We start from the raw sequence: 22,202 nt of genomic DNA on the forward strand, positions 1-22,202 counted from the left end.
TAGTCAGGAACCTCCAGGTTAGTGCAACAGCTGATGCCAGCTATTGTTGGGAACAGAAATACTGAGAACAGAACAGTTTGGGAAGAAAAAGAAAGATGCTGAGTTTGCACCTGTAGAATAGGAAACAGTGACAGAAATGCGCATTTTTAACAATTAACATTTCCGACACGCCTTGAACCCATCACTGATCCGGCAGAAGTGAAAGAGAAAGCGATAGTCGGAGTGTTTTTAACTGCACGGGAGATTGAGATAGCCTAATGCTCCTATAGCGGATGAACTATTTTATTAACAAGTATCTGAAGAAATGTCTTAAAACTGTGTTGAAGGCAGGCCTGCATCTTTGGCTTACTTTGATTTCTTTTCAAAATAATCGCGTTTGTTTCTGCCTCCAACAACAATTTCTTTGTAGATCGTCAGAGGGGGCAGAAAATGCGTTTATTTGGTCGACATGGCTTCAAGAACATCTCTACCTCTGTGGGTAAGATTTGTAGTGAATTTCGAAGTCCCGAGGCCTTTTTTTATTTTTATTTTTTATTTAGTTTTGGTTAATTGGTCTTCTGTGTGTTCTCTAAAGTTTTTCCTACGCTCTTCAGACGTCTTTAAATTCAGCCTGGAAACGCTGTTGAAAGAGGAACTGTCCTTTACTCAGAGCGTCTTCAATTGAGCTGCTTTATTATTAAGAGTTTACTGACATATGATGAGAATTTATACACCTTGCGCCATTTGTAAGGACGTGCCTTTCTTAACCTGCTAGGTACCTGACAAGGAATGTCAATGTCAATTTGTAAATGTCAGTGTTTTCTATAGCACATTTACAAGCAACAGCAAAGTTAACCAAAATGCATTACAAGTTCATTAATGAACAATAGAAACTAAATACAGTAAAACGAAACGTGAGAAGACGCAAATACATTATGTAGTGACAACATAAACAACATTTAAAAAAATCTGATGGTACTTAAGCGGAACTCGAATGAAAAGCCAGGGTTAAAAAATGAGTTTCAAGATTTAATTAATTCTATTATTTAAAAATTATTCTTGGTATTATATGTTAGCAAATGTAGATCAAATCATTGACTTCAATGGATTGTAGAAAAGACGCAAAAGGGAACGAGCTATTTTCTGACGACCTTCTGTCTGTGCTGGCAGTTTATGATGCACACTCATGTTCTTATTCTGCAATTTACAGAAGCTAATATTAAATACCATGGGCTGGTAAACCAAGGTGCGACATGTTACCTGAACAGTGTGCTGCAGGTGCTGTTTATGACTGAAGACTTCAGAGAAGCTGTGAAAAGGTTTATTATTGTCACATATGTGCATTTAATGGGGTCTATGGTTCATTTTTATTACTTATGGGGACTTTGTCTGTGTTTAGGTCCTCCAAACAAAATGTTGGCATTGGGCTTCTTGGTGCCCTTACAGACTTGTTTGATAATTTACAGAAACATACAGCAAACACACACAAAATAATAACCCAGCTGGGCATCAACCGAGGTACAGTATGATAACACACAGACAACAAAACCTTTGAATAATGTTTTTGATGTTTCATGTTTTTGAGAAACTTTGTCACTTTACACAACATTTTGAGGGTTTATGATTGGCATTTTTGATTGTAGTGAATAATTATGGGGTTATATATTTTTTTAATTAATGAATATGTTTGTTAAAGACATGCACATATATTTCTCCATCCAGTGTATGAACAGCGAGATGCTGCTGAATGCATCGAGAAGATTTTAACCATGACCAGTCCTGAGGCATCACAGGTAAGGTCTTTGTCAATATCAAATGGAATCGTTTGGTTTGAAAATAATACTTAATAATATGTTTTTGTTCATTTATGTTTTCAGATCTTCCACGGTCTGTTAGCAAACCAAATCACCTGCTCTAAAGGTCATAAAGAGACTGACAGGGATGCACCATTTTGGCATCTTCCTCTGTCATTGGTGGATTTTTACAATCAACACTACAGTGTAGTAAGTACATAAACTTCTCAGCATGTTTCTGTTTTCAGGACTCACAGCTGCAACAAGTTCACATAATATTGCCAGTAACATATCTGTGTTATTCTATCATTTTCCTTAATAAATACTTTTGTTTGATTGGGAACTATGTATCTACTTGTGAGGACACATAAAAATCAGATGATGCCTTGGATCCTGCCTGTGTCAAAACATATTAATTAATATTATTTCTGAAAATGTTTCTTTTTTTAAAATATATCTCTTATTACTTTCAATGCATTACAAAACAAACATAACACAGTTGACTTATAGTCTCATGAGTCATGTAAATATCCTAAGTCACAAAATGCAACAAATGTATCTTTTAGTGAGAAATGATAAGAAAAGGTAAACCTACTCCAATGTTTTGTAGAAAAACAAAATTGAGTTTTTGATGTGATTTTTGTTTGTTTTGTGGAAAATGGGTTAGCGAGTGGTGGCTGAAGGTTTTAATGGCTATCATCCAAACTTGAAAACCATGGCAAAATACTAGCAACCAAAGGAATTGCAAGGAGTTTTTTAGTGCAGCATCTTTGTGACCAGTTTCACCCAGTGACTGCCAGCAACCACTCGCTAACTGGGAATACACACTTTCCAACACTTATCAAGTATGTGAACCTGTGTTACTGAGGTCTTAGAGAGTTCATGTCTGAATACTACAAAAAAATGTTGAAGCTTAACCAAGATTAGGTGAAATTTTACATACTGGATCTAAATCCCACTGAGGTAAACTGCCAATGAAATTGTAGTTCTTTCAGTTTGTCTTCAGATCTGTCCAATACCTTTTTTTCTTTTTCTGATACATCTAATCAACTCTACAGTCCAAGTCCTGAGTTCACTGATAAGTGTTGGATGTTGGAATTTTGGTTTGTTTTTACTGTTTATATCTCTCTTCAAAAGACAATATTATGTCTTTTAAAGAGGTCATGAATTATTAATGTTAGCATGCCCTTCTTGAGAAAATCTTTGTGAACGCTGAGCTCTTCGGCACATCTTTATCAAAGCTGCTTCTGAATTAGTTTTCATTTTTCAGGTGAATGGCATCGAGGAGTTTTTCAGACCTACATGTCTAAATGGAGAACACCAGATGTACTGTGACCGCTGCGGTCACAAAGTTGATGCTACTATTGTAAATGAAGAATTTTTTGTGATTTCTGAACATTGATATTGATTTAATGAAATTATAACGAAATGACACACACTAAAAACCCATATTTTTCACTCAGACAGATGTAATAAAACATCACCCAGATGTTTTGATTCTGCTGCTGAAGAGGTTTGAGTTCAACTACAGTTACATGTCCTACTTCAAAACCAGCTGTTTTGTGGAGGTTCCCTACAGCCTGCAAATACCAGGGGTATTTACAAAGTGTACTTTAATATTTGATCAAAAATCATCTTCATTTTTCTTTCTCACTTTGTTATTTTTTGTCCTCTGGGATCAGAATGAGGTGTACGAACTGTATGCAGTTGTGGATCATTTTGGTGGTGTGAGAGGTGGCCATTACAGCGCAACAATCAAAACCCAGCATGAAGACAGATGGTATAAGTTTGATGATACCCAGGTCACACCGGTAAGGCTGATCGCGTTTTCTTCAGTGTAATTGAAACACGTTCCAAAATTACTGTATTGTATGTTTATGTATAAACATAAAAGAAAAATTCATCATGTTATATTTGTTTTTTTCCTTCATAGCTTGATTACCAACCATTCCAGGAGAAGTAGGTTTTTGTCTTTCTTCTTGTCCTTGCTATAGATTAATTTGCAAATATATCAATATTTAAAGTTTATTTAAACACAAATATGATATAGATGACTGTACGTATGGAGTATGTTACACCAAACTCTAATCACAAGTGCAGATTGTATTTTTCAAAATTGTTTTAAGGTTTTTTTTTAAGTTGTGTTTTGTCTTTTTTTCTATTTCTTCTTCTAGATCCCAGAGTGCATATCTTTTATTTTACAGAAAGGCAAAAAGCAAGACTCATAATTGTTACCATAGGCATATGTTTCTTTATATATTTTTTTTTATTTTATTATGTATTTTATTATTCGTGCTGTAGATAGTTAAAACAGGCAGGTTTTCCACCTGCAATCAGTGACAAATATGACCAGTGAGAAGACGCTTATGAGAAAGCAAAGTCAGTTATCACACTGCAGAGTGATAATACACACAAAAATGATGGACAAGTATAATTACAGTGATAATTAGTGTTGGATCTGAACTCTGCTGTTAATGAGATTACCCAGTAAATGAAGGTTTTTCAGGACACTTGGGGGGAAAATGGACACAAAGAAATTGTCCGGCATCATGAAAATTCAGGAGTGAAGTTAGTGACAGAGATGCAGCTGTGATAATCTAATAGACAGGTTGAGATTAGCGACGGAGAAGACAAACATGCAACAACTGAGGATGAACATCAAAAACAAGCGAATTAAATGTCAGGATTTGCTTGCATGCTGTGATCATTGCCCTGTTGCATACCTGTTGGACAGACGACCTCTTTCTTGTGTGTGTGTTTTATATTTAAAATAAATTCCACAATATTAAATCTAATTTATTTTTTTATTTATTTCAAATTGATCTGAGGTGTGTGCGCATTACTTCCTCAGCCAATCAGGTGGCCTAAACTTTTGAAGTAATACTATTTTATTTAATATTTTAAAATGCAGTATTGAGAGATGATTTGAAAATAATGGAGGAAACATTAACAAATAAACTGTTTAAATGAAGTAAGCAAATGTGTGGAAAAAGGGCAAAGCACAAGAGAAATAACGAGTGAAACTGTTATTTTACAGGACTGGGAAATGAAATTCTGCTCCCTTCTTTCTCATTTTTTTTAAACTGATGCTTTAGCTTTTTTTTTTTTATTATAATATTATTTTTGGTTTGAAGAGCAAGAGAATCGATCAGGTTTAATTACACAGATGTTTGTTATAAGTTAACATGATTTTTTTAATTGCTTGATTCTTTAACAGAAACCCCTGGGCGAACACTCCTACAATTTCTTCTTGGACCAACTGTAACGCACATAATTTCCTTAGTGATTAATAAAGTATTCTGATTATGATTCTGATAGTTTCAGGATACATGATCTGCCATTATCCAATGACACATCTGCTTACCTGTATCTTTTGCTCGTTTCTCCTCCTCTTCTTTTCCCTTTTTTTCTACACTGAGCACCTGAACTTTTTTTGTCCATCTTGCATTGGTTTTAATTTTGGACTTTTGGATCACCACAACGAGCCCGTTCTCAACATGTTGACGATTTGTCGTAAAATGTTACGCTTTGGAAATGAGAACGTGTTGTTATTAGATGCTGCTCCAGCCAGCCAGAGAGTCCCCGCCACCCCGCCCGGTGCCTATTCCATCCCCAAAATGCGCTGGCTGATGTCGGGGCAACATGAGTACGGGCAGCTTTTTTTTTTTTTTGCCGGGGCTGGCAATCCGTGTCACAGCTTGTTCATGACATGTGTGAGGACACTGAGATAGTGGTGATGTGTGTGATAGGAGTGACAGATGGGTTTGAATGTGAGGATGGGATCAAATCAGGGATCAGCTCTGACCACCTTCTTGTGATAGTGATGGTGTAAAGGTTGTTGATGGATGACTCCACTTTGGATTCAAATAAGGCAGCATGCTGCAAAATACTGGATTGGCTTAAAAGAAAAAAAAAACATTTTTGATGACATAAAAGTCTAAAAAACTGACTTTTGTGATTTGTCTTGCAATTCCAGTATGGAGGTCTCAAAATGCACATGCTAAAGAAAAGAAGATTTCACTCTTGGGGACCTCATATATAAAGAATATGTGCAAATTTTTTCAGATGATTCAAAAGAGCCACAACAGGAGTCATTTGACAGGAGTCACTGAGGCTATTCCCAGGAATCCGGTTGGTATACATAAAAAATCTTCTCAGTGTACATGATTTTAGGCAATGTACAATTTTGCTAGCTAGATTAGGAAGAGGAAATGATGGCAGGCAAGCTTTGGTATCTTTTGGGGACAGCTGGTTTTTAGTTTATGCCATGTTGTCAGTCAGTTCACAGTTAATTGGTGGATAAAAGTCAGTGGATAAAAATCGTGTTCATGTGGCATCAGGTGTCACAGGGATTCTGGGAAATCAGAAAGCAGATGCGTTAGCAGGGAAATCTACCAGTAAAGAAAAAACTGGCAAAGACAGAGTAGTGCAGTACATGTGACAGGGGGCGGTAATGCAATGGAGACGGATGCCAGCTGCTTTTAAATCCCAAAGAAGAAGAAGAAGTTGGAAGGAAACGCAGCTGTCCAGCTCTGCGATCACGACCTCATCACCACATCTACTCAGCATGGACTTCTCAATCCGTGCAGCCAACCTGGACGACTGCAAGGACATCGCGCGCATGATCATGGTGAGCGGAAACGTGCGCGCGCAGTCCAGCTGTGTGTGTAAGACATTTAGTGACATGCATCGACCGTCAGGCTGACATCCATCAACCTCTCTGCTGCTGCTGTCATTATTACATGGTTCAGATGCAATGTGCTCGCTTTGCTCTTTAGTTTCAGTGCAAACAGGCTAATAAATGTTAGAGAGCTCGTTATGAACGATGAGCTCATGCTTTGTTTGTTTTTCTGCAGGAGCTGGCAGAATATGAGAAAGTGTCAGACCACGTGAAAGTCACACAGAAAGGTAGTGTATGTAGTCATGTCTCAAGTTCTCTGCCTTGACTTTCAGGGTATTTTTTTTTATAATATTTATAAAACGATTAAATCCAAGGTGATATTTTTGGAGGTGCACAGTTTATTCTTTATGTCTGTGAAGGTTCTCAGTCATCCAGGTCATCGTAGTCAGAGGTCTGGGCATTCCTGCAGCGAGGAATGCTCAGACCTCTACATTGGAGAGACCAAACAGCCACTTCACAAGCGCATGGCACAACACAGAAGAGCCACCTCCACAGGACAAGACTCAGCTGTCCATCTGCATCTTAAGGATAAAGGACACTCTTTGGAGGATGCCAATGTTCACATTTTGGACAGAGAGGACAGATGGTTCGAAAGAGGAGTGAAAGAAGCCATCTATGTCCACTGTGAGCGACCATCTTTGAACAGAGGCGGGGGTTTACGACACCAACTCTCTGCCATCTATAATCCAGTTTTGAGATCCCTTCCCAGACGCCTTAACGCCCACTCACATCCTGGGCCATCTGACCTCAGGAATTCGCATGATAAGGTGGGGCCAGGTTTCACAATGAACACACCCGAAACCCAGTTTCACACCTTGGCTCAGGTGATTAGAGGATCATCAGGGGGTCCTTTTGTCCCTCTCTGGGGGGTTACTCCCACTAGGTTTATATCTGGGACTCTCCACCATTTGACCTTAGAACTGAAGAAGCTTCTCGGATGAGAGGTGAAACGTCTTCAAGCAACTTAAAGAAGTCCAGACGCTTTTCTTTGCAAGCTCCTTTGACAGTTTATTCTTCACTTTGGGAAAATGAGATCTTATAAAATCTCGTCAGTGAAACACAGAAACTAAATTTTAATGTCTGCAGCTGTAAAATAAACTGAGCTAAGACACGTACACATTCAACTGACATTTTTATAAATGCAGATGCAGCTGCTTCAGTCCATGACTTGCAGTGCTTGATGAAAGATAAAAGAAGAAAGTGTTGCTAATCAGAAACTTTCCAGATTGTGTTGAATGGTTGATCAAATTCTGGTGGTACATTTCTGCATTCATAATTTCTTCATTTTGACAGGATATCCAACACCACACTGGCTGAAAGGCAGCTCTGAAACATGACAGAGCCTATACCGTGTTTTACAGATGGCTGTAGACACTTGTACCTCTCTGCTGACCTCCTCTATAGAGTCATGTGCATCTTGAAGCAATGTGGGCTTCGACCACAGCTGGAGTTTCTGCCAGGAGCTGAAGTGGGAATGCACGTCCAGATAAAACACACTTTTAACCATAAAGTATCTGGATCAAATATAGTTTGGTGTTTATGGTAAATGGACTGGTTCTTATATAACGCTTTTATACTCTTATGAGCACTCAAAGCGCTTTGTACAACTTGTGCATTCACCCATACACACAAGCACATTTTTATTTAGTGCTTTCTAACTAACATTCACACACATGCATACTCCGATGGATGCATCGGAGAGCAATTTGGGGTTAGTGTCTTGCCCAAGGATTTTTGGCATGCAGACTAGGGAAAGTCAGGGATCGAACCATCAACTTTCCAATGAGTACATGACCTGTTCTACCGCCTGAGCAACAGCTACCCCAAATTTAGTTGTTTAGTTATATTTGTGTAAGCTAAGTAGATTTTATCACACTATAATAAAGTATTTGTCTGTGAGCCATTTGTTTCTACCACCAGGTAACAGCTTTTCCCAGGAAGCTTCATTCTAAAATTAGGAACTATGGACCTTTGAGGAAAAACCATTGCACTGTATTTTCCAACAAAAGGTCAAGAACTGGTTTTAAAGCTCTCTCTTAGCTAAGATTACATTTTGATAAAAAGCCTCAAACTGTTAAATGCAAACTGAATTTCCCCTTGTGAAAACACCGTGTAACAGTATCTATAATTTCTTTTCAGACTTGGAGCAGGATGGCTTTTCCAAGAACCCGTTCTTTCACGGGATCATCGCTGAGGTGCCAGAACAGCACAAAACCAAAGAAGGTGATCATGTTACGCTCAGTTTTCTCACACACTGTTGCGATCTACTGTCTAACAGCTGTAACAAACTTAGAACTGATGGTTGAGTGTTTAAAAAAACATATGAACCCATATGTGACAAAACCCTTAAAGTAAGTGAAAATAACCGACAGAGTGGGCGAGCAGGAGAAACAAAAGAACAGGGCAGATTTTTAACAAAAGGTTAAAAATGTGAGGTTTTATTTATAAAGTTTGCTGCACATTAACTGTAAGCTGCACCAAAATTTGTATCATTTTTTTCACTGATGTAAAGGAAATGATACATATTTATGTGTTTACAGTGTAAAGTAAAGCATTATGCTGTTAATAATCACTCTGATAAATGTTCAGAGTCATTCACTCAGTTGGAAGGAACGGCAAAACAAATATACAAATTTTATGAATACAGACACGGTTTAGCTCCTCCAAATGTCGACTGTTTTTACCAGTAGATATTTTTCTTCTTTCAGGCCACACAAAGATCGGCTATGCACTTTACTTCTATTCCTACAGCTCCTGGTCAGGCAGAGCCATTTATATGGAGGACCTGTATGTGATGCCTGAGTTCAGAGGTACAGTACAGCCTCTGAGAAGATGTCTCATCATCACTGTGACCCTATATTTGCAGGAAATCTCAAGTAATGCACATGATCTGTCTTTCAGGGAAAGGTGTTGGTAAAGCACTAATGAGCAAGGTGGCACAGGTGAGTGAAACGTGAATAATGGAGAAGATAAACCTTGAAGCTTTTTTTATTTTCAATATTTGCACGAAAACATACTAGCCAGTGTCCCAGAGGCAGCATACAGAAACAGCTTCCATGCTACATCTACAGCAGTCATTCCTGTCTTCCTTCTTGTTTTTGCTCTCCTGTAGCTGGCTCTGGCTGCTGGTTGCCACCAGCTCAACTTCACCGTCCTGAACTGGAACAAACCATCTATGGACTTTTACCTCAGCCAGGGCAGCTTTGATGTTACTGCTACCATGGGTTACCACTGCATGCGCTGCGAGGGGGAGGCGCTGAAGCACCTGGCTCAACTTTAACCTATTCATCATGACCTTGTGACCTTTGCAGCCATGAGGTCAGCCTGCGCACTGCAGGAATGGAGCACCACTCAGTGGCCTCTTTGCAAAACCTAACAACTTGAAGCGCCTACCTCAGCGTTACAAGGATAACTGTTACATAGGCTGTCTGAAGGTCTGTGCATATAAGCTAAGAGTGCAGCACGCCTTTTTAAATGAATATAGTTCAGATATGTGTTTATTTTATAAATGGCATTAAATTGGTTTTCTAATTTAGTTGCAGTTGTATTTTTGCAGCTACATGTAATTTACAAGCAGTGGATGTTCCAGTGTGTAACGTCATAGAATAAAGCGAATTGTATACATTTCTCCTGAGGGTGTTTTTTGTATTAAGTTACCAATAAGACACATAATTAAGATACTGTCTTCCACATTTAATGGCTGTCAGAAATAAAAAAGAAATGAAGTACAGTTACTTCACTACTCCTTTACTTCTCACTAGTTTTTACTTTTATGCTTTGCATTGTAACACAAAATCTCAACTTTCCACTCCATAGTTTCAAAACAAGCTGTCAAAATGTTCAGATTACAGTTGCCATTTCAAGTCAAACAACTGCCAAGGCTGCTTAATCCTCTACAAAATGCTTAGTTTAGATGAGTTAGTGAAACAACTTGATCAGCTGTCTTATTCTGTCTACAACATTCATCCTCTTTACTGCACAAGTGTGCGACGATTAATATCCCTGCATCTGTCCATTGGCAATAAGGAGAGATCACTTAAACATTATTTATTGAGACAGAGAAATTAATGTATGATGACCCATCATGCCAGACAGAATCCGAGCGGTGATAGGATTTAGGACAGGACCCCTTTGAGTCTACATGGTGGTGGTGATGAAGATGGAGAGTGAGGCTTGGCTCTAACTGAGGTGTCTGTGAGGTGGTTTGTGAGGAAAGTACCAAGGTGGAAAGCATAATGTACATTAGCGATAAAACAACGCAATTAGGTTTTCAAAACATAAATATATATACCGAAAATATGGAAACAAGCAGAGGTTCGAAGGGTTATAAAGACAGTAAAAATCTTTATTGGAGAAAATACTGTGAATTACTGGGTAAAAATACACCATTAGACAGGGTTCAGTGTACAATTAAACCTAAGTCTGGTAATTCAAAAGATTATTACTTCCCAGCAATAATAGATAATGATAAAAATTAGATAAATAAATCTGAATTATTAGCAAAACCATTTGCAAAGGTGGATAGTACAGACAACTTTTATGACAAAGAAAAAAGAGGATGGGAAACAACATTACAGAGAAATATCAAAATACTTCATGATTAAGAAAATAATGAGGATGTAATTCATATAAATTTTTCTTTTTTGAATTAAACAAGGCATTAAAGAAATCTGGGAAAAAACATCCATGGTACAGATCAAATCAGTTATTGCATGCTTAAATAATCTGAGTGATGCAAGTTAGGAAATATTGATAGAGTCTATTACAAGATGTGGGAAGAAGGAGAACTACCAAAGAAATGGAAAGAATAATTAACAAATGTGCAACAGGTTATTGTGATTATTGCACAGAAATGGAGCACATATTCATATATGTGCTATATTCTTATAGAACAAGAATAATTTAACGATAAGGAAATTATTTCTCAATGTTTATAGTTTTTGTTATTTTTAAACTTGTGAATGAATATAATGGCGGTACTGTAGTTTCTGATCCATACGCCACTCTAGAAGGTGGCGGTAATACACCTAAAAGTTTAATTTAAAAAAAAAAACAGAAGAAGAAGAAGCGCGTCAAATTTTGTACACAGGGCCACTCGAACGATAGTTTCCATTATTGGAAACTTAAAGTACAAGGTCTGAAAGAAGTGTCGCGAAAATGCCGCTCACGGTTACGGTCATAACGGAAAAGGGATTGAGATTTGAGCTTGAAGTGGAGTGCGATGATACTGTTGAGAGTTTAAAGCTTCGAATAAAGGAGAAAGAAGGAGTCCCCCCCGGTAGGCCTGAAATCGCTACTAATACACTGCATGATTGTGATTAAAACGGTCATTCAACAGTTACAGATTACTGCCTTACACATAGTGTTAGAAAAACTGCTATCCACTCACTCCTTCAGGTGTTACATGATATTTTTTTTTTATGCAAAAGCGCCCTGCTTTCACACAGTCTGCTCTAATCAGTTTGCACGGTTCAGTGGTTCAGTAGGTTTACGTTGTGCGTTTAGTTGCAAGCTCAGCAATCTACCCCAGTGTTGAAGAAGGACAGGTCGTTGAGATATATTTATATTTCGGATTTTCCTGTATTAAAATAAATAACCTGTTATGAATTTCTTGTTCTTTACAGCACGCAGGTCTATACAGGCGTATTTATATATTTCAGGAATTACATATGCAAGTTGTTATGAACAAACTTCATATTCTTGATCATTCTTGAGCTGAGATATGATACTTAAGTCACATCCATTATATATAACTTTGAATATAATTATCAACAGACCCCACAATATTGTCATTTAACATGTGGCAGTGCTTTAAGGATCATTTGCAGGTTTTTTAGGTGAAATCAGTAGAGACTAAAGTCATTACATTTTCTCTTTCCTTATAAATCCTCAGTATTCATCAGATATCCTGAGCTGAATCAACTCAGGATATCTGATAGAAAAAAAGAGATCTTCCAGGAATGGTGATGGAGTTTTCCAGAGATCTGATTGGTCACCGGGCAGTGATTTCATACCTGCTGATCTAACCATTCACAGCAAGACCCTAGCATGGTAACCATGGTTACCATGGCAATCCGAGAAGCGACTGAGCTTTATAGCATAGAAAGTTACGTGGATAAGATGAAATCCTGCTTCGTAGTACAGGCCTCTGGGCGAACACCAAATACACAGGTCACATAATTGCAAGTAGATGTTTTTTGTTTGGTTTTTTTGATGTTTTTTTACAAATTGTAAATGAAAAAGTATTTTCAGTTTTTAGAAATTATTAGCCTTTCTTGACTTTTGGTGCCTGATTTTAACTTTTAGTTTATGTCTGTTTCAGATCAACAGAGAATTATTTATGAAGGCAGGGAGCTGACGGATGGTCACTGTCTCAGTGACTATAATATCCAACACAGGTCCATTGTAAATGTAACTCTAAGACTGAGAGGAGGATGGCTACCTGAGGAAGGTGATAAAACCCGGAGCAGGGAAGAGCTGTCTAACTTTTAAGTAATTTTAACAACACAGCAGAACAACATCTCAGTGACACCAAGGTCCAGGTTGCTCAAGCGCCACTGAGGAGTAATTTTAGCATGACAAGGAATCCTCAACCAAAAGCACAGAAGAAGTCCTCCAATGAGTCTGTGAGGAAACGTCTGCTCAGTGGTGACGGGAGAAAAGTTTTTAAGACGGAGACCTGAGAGAATGTGTTGTACTCATCCCCCTGCACTGAAGATGACAACACAAAATCCAATTTCTACAGTTTTTGTTTTGATACTATATTATGAATTGTAGTTCCTATAAATAAGCAGTTGCCATGCTACTTTTAAACCAGTTCAGCTAGGCGGATAGCACACAGTGTGATGAGCCAGTGACACTTTCAGCATTGGCAGCAGTAAAACTTTAAACACGTTAAATTCTTGAAACAAGTTCATCCTCCTCACCACGTAAAGAACTGTTTAATTTGCACTCTGATGGTAAATAAAGTAGATGGGTTAAGTCCTTTGGCTACATAAAGTTACAAAAATTGAAAAAAAAATATTTTGCACCTCTAGTCAGGAGATGTCAGCACTTGTTATCATGGTAGAGTGGCTCAATGTTTGGTGGTCAAAGTCCATGTCCATGAAACAAACTCGTTTCACTAAAATCACTGTTAGACTAAAATTATATTTTATTTTTTCATATAATGATGCTTCTTTATCTAAACTTGTGTGTCAAACTTTGGTTGTTTGTTTTTGAAAAAAGAGGGATCTTTGACTGGTTATTATTTTGACTTTCAAAGCAGAGATAAAAATTCCCACCGTACTGCTGTGTACTGTGTATTTGTATTAACTGATATAACAGGTTATTTGCTTGACCAGTTTCTCTGAATTATAATGACCTCTGGATCACCTGGAACTGTGACAGCGGTCACTACCTTTGGTCTCCAGTTCCTTAGACTGAAAGGAGTTAATAACAAGCTGGACTTTGGGCTGCCAGTCTTGACTGGACTGTCGAATTTTGGATGGATACCAAAGAATCAGCGAAATTTCAAACATTTGTTTGTGGATGAGTTCAACAGATGTGTATTAAGCTAACAAAAACAAGGCAACACATCAGATGAATATTGACCAGCACACGTCAGTGAATTTATTCTGTTTGACTTATATTTGAAGCTACATTTCCTCCTGGATCTTTTGATTTGTTTTTGTATTCAACATATGTCTAACATTTCAAATAAACTTCTTTCTCTTCTGGAGTCAGAGAGGAAACAAATTATATTCATATCAGTAATAAAAAACACTGAAGCCTGGTTAATATAACTCTTCATCACGACCACTTTAGCTTCTGGGATTACAGTTATCTTACTATGGCACATTATTTAGCACTTTATAGTTTGTTTTTTTCAACAGATGCAGAGTGGGACATTCACTCAACAGTTTGTTCTAACGAACCTGCAAATTTACCCTTTTTATTATTTTCAAAAGTCTTCGATCATATGTAAAATGGAAATAAAAAAATGCATTGTTGAAAAAAATCGATGAAAATATGTAATGTTTAGAAGCTTAATTAGATTTATTAGCTAAAAAACTTTTCAGAAAGAAAACCAGAGGGAAATATAATATTTGATTTTCTGAAAAATTGAGATTGTACAGCTGAATGAACTGACCTTATTTTGTGTTCCAGGTTTACTCTCAGCAGTGAGATATTCTTTATTAGGTTCAGTATTTATTCATTTTCCATAACATGACGCCCCAAGTGAATGCCCTTTGTTAAAATATCCCTTTATATTTCTGATCTGCTCTTCCATTCTTTCAGAGTCAGTTTAAAATTCACTCAGGGACACTGCTGAGAGTAGTATGGAAGTAGGTTATATAAAGTGTTCTGATGATGGCATTTGCTTTATCAGTCATGACACACTTCTCTCTGTCTGGTCCTGTATTTGCGTGGTGTTGGATCGATATCAGATTTTTCAGTGGCACACACTCCAGCCTACATGAGTGTGTCCAGCTGCAGAGCAGGAGGAGCAGGGCAAAGTGGTTCCAGGACATGTCTGCTGTTTGTTGAAACTGAAGTAACACACTGGACTCAGAGGAGCAAAGCAAACTGAAGTATCAATAATTTCGAGCTTGTCTACTTCTCACAGTCTGTCCTCTAACAGACTGGAACAAAACCTCATCAAATCCACTTGACATGGCTTTCTCCCTCCGCACGGCAAACCTGGACGACTGCAAAGACATCGCGCGGATGATCATGGTGAGCACACATGTGGACGCTCATGCAGTCCAGCTGTGTGTGCGATTCATGCAATTTTTCAAAACCACAATGTTGCTGTTATCATTAGATTAGTGAGATATTATCGGATAAACTGTGCTCGCGGTGCTCTACAGTTTCAGTGCAAACAGGTTAATAAACTTTTTACTGTCGGCTGAGGAACAGTGATGTTAGCATGTCCTGATAAATGATGGCAGCTGATGCTATTTATGATTTTCTCCAGGAACTGGCAGAGTATGAAAACCTGGCAGAGCATGTGAAAGTGACCCAGAAAGGTAGTGTTTGTAGTGATGTCTCAGGTTTTTGCCTTAACTGTAAATGTATTATTTTATACTCTTCATAAACATATTAAATCCAAGGTGATATCCCAAAAGAGGTTCAGAGCCAAGTTACTGTAGTTTTTTTGGTTTTTTAAATTTTATATACAGTATTTCTTTCAATTTTGACTTTTTGTTTTTAGTTCAGTTTAGTTTCCGGGGTGGAGTTTCATATTTCACTTTAGTTTTTACTTTTTGAAAATGTTTAGTTTTTGTTGGTTATTTATTATTTTCAGTCTTAGTTTTATTATTTTTCCAATTGTATCGAGAACATATGCCAAAGGCCAGATGTAGGATAATAATTACAGCAAAGTAGGAAAATAATTATAATAAAAAGACAGCATCATTTTAAGAGCAGTTTGCTCTCGTTCTCATAGACACCCAGAGACTCAAGAAACACTGACATCAAAGCTACATCAGGCTAGTACCAAAGAAGCATATAATAAAACTAAGAACATTACTTCTCTCCTTTTTGAAAATAGTTCATGTATTCTGAACCAACCACATTCCCACTTTTCATCGTCTGCATAGCTGCCCTCGCTTCCTCTTTACACTTATTTCACCACCTGTCCTCCTCTCTCTCATTTTCTTCATTCATCATTTCCTCAAACTGTTCCTTCCATCTTCCCAACACCCATCCTTCTCTTTCAACACTTTCTTGCAATTCTTCATTCCACCACTAAGTGTCATTGGCCTCTTTCTTCTGTTCAAAACACCCGTTTACAAACACTCCGTAATGTGTGACCTTAAAATTAGGGTAAAAAAAAAAAAACTTTATTTGTCTATGGTAGCTGGGATAGGCTCCATCCAAGGATAAGTGAAAGAGAATAGATGGATGGATGTTTATGTCTGTAATTTCATTTCAGACTTGGAGCAAGATGGCTTTTCCAATAACCCGTTGTTTCATGGGATCATCGCTGAGGTGCCAGAACAGCACAAAACCAAAGAAGGTGATCATGTTACACTCAGTTTTTACACACTGTTTTCACTACACTGATACTAACTATGCCTGTAGGTCAGAGTGAGCACAAAGTCTTTGTTGCTTGTCGGGGAAAGACAATAAGAAACATAGGAAACAGTCACCTTTCTCTTGTTTTTTTATGCTCATGTTCTTGCAAGCAAATTTATTATTCTGTAAACCTTAATAAACCATTATAAAACCTAAACAGGGTACAAAAGTGTTGTAACCCTCCTTTTTAGTTTTTTGCAAGTAAGTTTTATTGCCAAAGTACTTTCTATTGTACATCAGTCTACCTACATAAACACTTCTTATTTGCTTACTTACTCTCTGCTGCCCAGCTGTGCTTTTTCCTCCCATGACACAGGTGTTTTTCCACACAGTCACTGCTGTCCACTATCTGCTGACTTCAAATATCAGAGTCTATACTGAGATGTAGCTACTTATGTCCTGGACCTCATTAATGTCGTGCTCCGCTCTCATCAGCTGCTAGAAAAACTCAATAAATCCACGAACTGTCCAGAACCAATCAGCAGAGAAGTTAGCAGCTAAATTGTTCTGGACTCAGAATCATCAGATTCATCAAGTCACTAGCAGGGGCGGATCTAGAGGGATGGCATGTGCCAGCCTGAAAATGATCTCTTTCCACCCTTAGTGCCACGCTGGTTTTGCATATGACAGTGTTGTTTATTAAAATAAGACAGCATTAACACTTTGAGCCAGGCTACAGTTAACAATGAATATAACTTCTAAAACTGAATATATTGCATAGTGTCCCTGGGCACCAGCAACATGACTCCTGATGTTCTGCTGCCTCCAAGAAACCAAAACCAAAAAAGTAATAGTGGTTAAAATGACCTAACCAGCCTCACCACTGGGAAATGTGAGGTTTTATTTATAAAGTTTGCTGCACATTAACTGTGAGCAGCACCACAAATCGTATAATTTTTTCACTGATGTAAAGGAATGTGTTTACAGTGTAAAGTAAAGCATTATGCCATTAATAATCATTGTGCTAAATATTCAGAGTCATTAACTCAGTGGGAAGGAACGACAAAACAAATATGTTAACTGTAAGCTAGCTCAGACTGATATTTTTCCTCTTTCAGGGCACACAAAGATTGGCTATGCACTTTACTTCTATTCCTACAGCTCCTGGTCAGGCAGAGCCATTTATATGGAGGACCTGTATGTGATGCCTGAGTTCAGAGGTACAGTACAGCCTCTGAGAAGATGTCTCATCATCACTGTATTTGCAGAAAATCTCAAGTAATGCACATGATCTGCCTTTCAGGGAAAGGCGTTGGCAAAGCACTAATAAACAAGGCGGCACAGGTGAGTGAAATATGTGTATAATGGAGAAGATAAACCTAAAGAAGATAAACCTTGATAGGAATATCCTGTTTTCAGTATTTGTGAGCAAAAAGTACTAAACAGTGTCTCAGAGGTAGCAGAAAAAAGAACCCTCCATGCTGTATCTCAACTCAGCAGTCATTTCTTCTTGTTTTTGCTCTCCTGTAGCTGGCTCTGGCTGCTGGTTGCCACCAGCTCAACTTCACCGTCCTGGACTGGAACAAACCATCTATGGACTTTTACCTCAGCCAGGGCTGCTTCGATATCACTGCTTCCATGGGCTACCACTGCATGCGCTGCGAGGGGGAGGCGCTGGAGCACCTGGCTCAACTTTAACCCATCCATCATGACCTTGTGACCTTTGTAGCCATAAGGTCAGCCCACGCACTGCAAGGATGGAGCAACACTCAGTGGCTCATTTCCAAAATCGGACAACATGAAGGCCCTACGACTACACAGGCTTTCTGAAGGTCTGTGCACATAGGCTTATTGTGAAACATACATTTAAAAATGTAAACATAGTTATGATATGATAGATATGTCTGTATACACAAAAATGACATAAAATTAGTTTTCCAATTTATTTACAGTTACATTTTGGCTCTCAGGCAGAGGATGTTCCAGTCCTGAGAGGATTTTTACATTAAAGTGTATAACTAGAATAAAGCTAATTATATAAATTTCTCCTGATCATTTTTTTGTGTTATGATACAAATAAGACACATAATTCAGACAGTATCTTCCAATATTTAGTGGCTGTGAGTGGTGGTAAGTAATCAAGTAGAAATATTTTATTATTGTACCTAAGTAGAATTTTCAGGTGTCTGTACTTGATTATTTTTCTGACAATATTTTACTTTCACTCTAAATATTGTAATACAAATATCTCTATTTTCTACTCTCTATATATTCAAAACAGGCTCGCTGCCTTTTGTTTAACACATTTAGAGGAGTTACTTAATGTCATTGAAAACCTTCCAGACATCAAATCAATGTGAACCTGAATGGTATGAACAACTCAACACAGTCCTGTTTCTGTGTCCATCATCCGTAGTTATTGCACATGATGAGATAAAAGAAATAATCATTAAATAATCAAGTGTTTGCGCACATACAGTGGGGCAAAAAAGTATTTAGTCAGCCACCAATTGTGCAAGTTCCCCCACTTAAAATGATGACAGAGGTCAGTAATTTGCACCAGAGGTACACTTCAACTGTGAGAGACAGAATGTGAAAAAAAATCCATGAATTCACATGGTAGGATTTGTAAAGAATTTATTGGTAAATCAGGGTGGAAAATAAGTATTTGGTCACCTCAAACATGGAAAATCTCTGGCTCTCACAGACCTGTAACGTCTTCTGTAAGAAGCTTTTCTGTCCCCCACTCGTTACCTGTATGAATGGCACCTGTTTGAACTCATCATCTGTATAAAAGACACCTGTCCACAGCCTCAAACAGTCAGACTCCAAACTCCGCCATGGCCAAGACCAAAGAGCTTTCGAAGGACACCAGGAAAAGTATTGTAGACCTGTGTGTGTGTGTGTGTGTGTGTGTGTGTGTGTGTGTGTGTGTGTGTGTGTGTGTGTGTGTGTGTGTGTCAGACCTCCTGCTGACCAAAGGGTCATAAACCCAGGAAGCTTACATCAAATGAAACAGAACTTTCAGATAGGATGTATCTACAATAAAACCTCCCCCAGCACAGAGTGGTTGGAGAGGTGGTCAAAGCCAAAGGAATGGCTTTGATCCTACTGCTTGAACTAAGACTGTACAAATTTAAGAAACACAATGGCAACATTCAACAATTAGACTTAACAGTTTAGGTGCGAGATATTCTTTCCTTGTTTGGACCGAATGTTGCAGGAGCTAGCAGACAGATTTTCAGGGGCAGGACAGAAAATAATGGAGGGCATTCAGGCATGCAATCTATCCTCCCCAACATTCCTTTCCGAAAATGCCTTAAAACCTATTGTGGCACACTACCATGTGATGATAAAGCCTGAAAAACTTGAGAGCGTATTAATGTATCTTTCCTGACTTCAAATGGGCTAAACCATTCATGGCAGACAGAATCCGAGGGGGACAAACTGAGCAAATTTCACTATGCCTGGTGCACGGGGAAAAATTATCAATATGCTTTTTGTGACCTTTCTGTTTGGTGGTGTGCTGTGTGATTTTTTTTTTTTTTTTTTTTTCTAATGTGAAATATGTGCCGTGGCTCCAAAAGGTTGGAAACATTGTGCTTATTTATAGAAAATACAATTCATAATAAAGCATCAGAACAAAAACTGTAGAGATGGGATTTTGTGTTCTCATCTTCAGTGCTGGGTGACAACACATTCTCTCAGTTCTCTGCCTTCAAAACCTTTTCTCCCATCACCACTGAGCAGAAGTTTGGAGGACTTTTTCTGTGCTGGCTTTGGTTTAGGATTTCTTGTTACACTAAAATCAATACACCTGGCATAAAGAGTAGGGAAAAGTTATATCTGGTGTTTGCCCAGTACTACGAAGCAGGATTTCATCTTATCCACATAATTTCAGTACTATGAAGGTCACTTCTTAGATTGCTATGATAACCATGATTACCATGCCATGGTTATGCTGTGAATGGTTAGATCAGCAGGTATGAAATCACTGTCTACTAATCAATCAGATCTCTGGAAAACTGCATTACCATTCCTGGAAGATCCCTCAGACTGCTGTACACGGGCATTAGGGGAGTGGTAAAATTCTATTTTTACATTTATTCGTTACTGTCAGACTGTTCAACACCACTACAAGGTTCTTTTAAATTTAATGAGAAGCATTAGATTTTCACTTACACATTCTGCATTTTTATCTTTCCTGACTTCAAATGGGCTAAACCTTATAAAGACATTAGGTCTTTTCCAGGCTTACAGACCAAAGCACTTACAGCACATACTTTTAATACTATATTATGCTGCAGTGCTTTTCCTCTTATAGACATTCCTGTGTTGCTTTCAGTCTTTCTGTATTGTGTGTTCAACCTTTTTATTAATCAAAATTAAAATTCAAAGGACAATCCAGAAACATTGAGGCTGGGATACTTTTCCGTTTCTACAGGAAGACTTAATGGAATCATTTCGCAGACTCTTTGCTGTAAAATGATTCAGCGCGCAGTTTGTGCAATTTGTCAACTGAATGTCACCCACACCAGCTCATGGCTTATTAAACACACACAGAAAACACAATAGACTGCTTAGTGAAAAAGCACAGGCACACATTTGCTAATTAGTAATTAAGTGTCAAAGTACAGTAGAGGTCCAAACTGTTTTTAAACCAAGGTGTAAAAATGTGTTTAATATAAAAATCTGTTTAATGAAGCCACATGCATCAATTCTATTTAAATGAACATCTCCCTTCATGACAACTGTATGTGATTTCGTTTTCTAACTCACTAGTTTAAAGTTCAGGGGTGCAGTGACTTTGACCAACAGGAGGGGGATACCTGTATCTGCTAGTATCTGCCTTTTGGAGAATTTATCAGACAAATTACATGTCTTGCTTTATAGGTAATTGCGATTTTATTTATTTTTTTATACATTTTTTATGATTTGGCATGCAAGTATGGCTAGTATGGCTATTTTATTTGATATTCTGAGATGATTTAGCTCAGGATATCAAATCAACACTAATGATTTATTAGGAAAAGGAAAAAGGAATAACTTTAGTATCTATTGATTTTACTTAGAATTTGCAAATGATCCCTAAAGCACCGCAACCTGTTATATAATAATAATGGATTGGATTTATATAGCGCTTTTCAATGCCACTATTCATTGGTAAATGGCCTGCATTTGTATAGCGCTTTTCTAGTCATTAAGGACCCCAAAGCGCTTTACACTACATTCAGTCATTCACCCATTTGCGATAGCAAGCTACAGTGTAGCCACAGCTGCCCTGGGGCGCACTGACAGAGGCGAGGCTGCCGGACACCGGCGCCACCGGGCCCTCTGACCACCACCAGTAGGCAAACATGGGGTTAGTATCTTGCCCAAGGACATTTGGCATGCAGCCTGGGATCGAACCACCGACCTTCAGATTAGTGGCTGACCTGCTCTGCCACCTGAGCTACAGCCCCCATTCGCTCTCACATTCACACACTGGTGGAGGCAAGCTGCCCTGCGGCAGACTGACAGAAGCGAGGCTGCCATATTGCGCCATCGGCCCCTCTGGTAGGGTAAAGTGTCTTGCCCAAGGACACAACAACCAGGACAGAGAGCCCAGGGATCGAAGCGGCGACCTTCCGGTTACAGATGCGCTTCCCAACCCCCTGAGCCACGGTCGCTGAGAATATTATGGGGCCTGTTGATAAAAATTTAATAGATTTCCTTTCATCAAATTATATTCCAAGTCATATATAATG

General features: G+C 38.3%; 3 protein-coding genes across 4 annotated transcripts; all 3 read left to right on the top strand.

Moving 5' to 3' along the window:
- Positions 1-116: 116 nt before the first annotated feature.
- On the top strand, positions 117-5,362 carry LOC147335654 (ubiquitin carboxyl-terminal hydrolase 50-like). Of its 2 annotated transcripts, none has more exons than XM_086280547.1 (8): positions 117-478; positions 1,702-1,772; positions 1,857-1,982; positions 3,043-3,138; positions 3,236-3,367; positions 3,455-3,583; positions 3,706-3,731; positions 3,947-5,362. In XM_086280547.1, exons 1-8 carry the CDS (start codon positions 430-432, stop codon positions 4,071-4,073), a joined length of 756 nt encoding a protein of 251 aa, XP_086136673.1. In that variant the 5' UTR covers positions 117-429; the 3' UTR covers positions 4,074-5,362. The 2 variants fall into 2 exon arrangements, with proteins under 2 accessions (XP_086136673.1, XP_086136664.1); XM_086280538.1 differs by lacking the exon at positions 117-478 and adding an exon at positions 1,241-1,497.
- An 848-nt stretch (positions 5,363-6,210) lies between these two features.
- Positions 6,211-10,111, top strand: LOC147335655 (thialysine N-epsilon-acetyltransferase-like). Its single transcript, XM_086280628.1, has 6 exons — positions 6,211-6,402; positions 6,629-6,680; positions 8,593-8,676; positions 9,162-9,263; positions 9,355-9,395; positions 9,566-10,111. Exons 1-6 carry the CDS (start codon positions 6,226-6,228, stop codon positions 9,731-9,733), a joined length of 624 nt encoding a protein of 207 aa, XP_086136754.1. The 5' UTR covers positions 6,211-6,225; the 3' UTR covers positions 9,734-10,111.
- Positions 10,112-14,868: 4,757 nt separating this feature from the next.
- LOC147335656 (thialysine N-epsilon-acetyltransferase-like) lies at positions 14,869-18,499 on the top strand. The gene is made up of 6 exons (XM_086280636.1): positions 14,869-15,171; positions 15,413-15,464; positions 16,373-16,456; positions 17,574-17,675; positions 17,759-17,799; positions 17,986-18,499. Exons 1-6 carry the CDS (start codon positions 15,109-15,111, stop codon positions 18,151-18,153), a joined length of 510 nt encoding a protein of 169 aa, XP_086136762.1. The 5' UTR covers positions 14,869-15,108; the 3' UTR covers positions 18,154-18,499.
- Positions 18,500-22,202: the final 3,703 nt, after the last annotated feature.

The sequence above is a fragment of the Aulonocara sp. 'chitande type north' Nkhata Bay genome, linkage group LG3 (assembly GCF_057382095.1).
Source record: "Aulonocara sp. 'chitande type north' Nkhata Bay isolate Kocher_YH1m ecotype deep benthic linkage group LG3, A_spYH_male_GT1.1, whole genome shotgun sequence".
Taxonomy (NCBI): Eukaryota; Metazoa; Chordata; class Actinopteri; order Cichliformes; family Cichlidae; genus Aulonocara; species Aulonocara sp. 'chitande type north' Nkhata Bay.

Excerpts from the sequence above, each read along its gene's own strand:
- LOC147335656 (XM_086280636.1), top strand. The coding sequence starts at position 15,109 with ATGGCTTTCTCCCTCCGCACGGCAAACCTGGACGACTGCAAAGACATC. Across the intron at positions 16,457-17,573 it reads ACAGCACAAAACCAAAGAAG|GGCACACAAAGATTGGCTAT; the intron begins GTGATCATGTTA and ends TTCCTCTTTCAG. Across the intron at positions 17,676-17,758 it reads TGTGATGCCTGAGTTCAGAG|GGAAAGGCGTTGGCAAAGCA; the intron begins GTACAGTACAGC and ends TCTGCCTTTCAG.
- LOC147335654 (XM_086280538.1), top strand. The coding sequence starts at position 1,356 with ATGGGGACTTTGTCTGTGTTTAGGTCCTCCAAACAAAATGTTGGCATT. Across the intron at positions 1,983-3,042 it reads ACAATCAACACTACAGTGTA|GTGAATGGCATCGAGGAGTT; the intron begins GTAAGTACATAA and ends TTCATTTTTCAG. Across the intron at positions 3,139-3,235 it reads ACAAAGTTGATGCTACTATT|ACAGATGTAATAAAACATCA; the intron begins GTAAATGAAGAA and ends TTTTTCACTCAG.
- LOC147335655 (XM_086280628.1), top strand. The coding sequence starts at position 6,226 with ATGCAATGGAGACGGATGCCAGCTGCTTTTAAATCCCAAAGAAGAAGA. Across the intron at positions 6,403-6,628 it reads ACATCGCGCGCATGATCATG|GAGCTGGCAGAATATGAGAA; the intron begins GTGAGCGGAAAC and ends GTTTTTCTGCAG. Across the intron at positions 9,396-9,565 it reads TAATGAGCAAGGTGGCACAG|CTGGCTCTGGCTGCTGGTTG; the intron begins GTGAGTGAAACG and ends GCTCTCCTGTAG.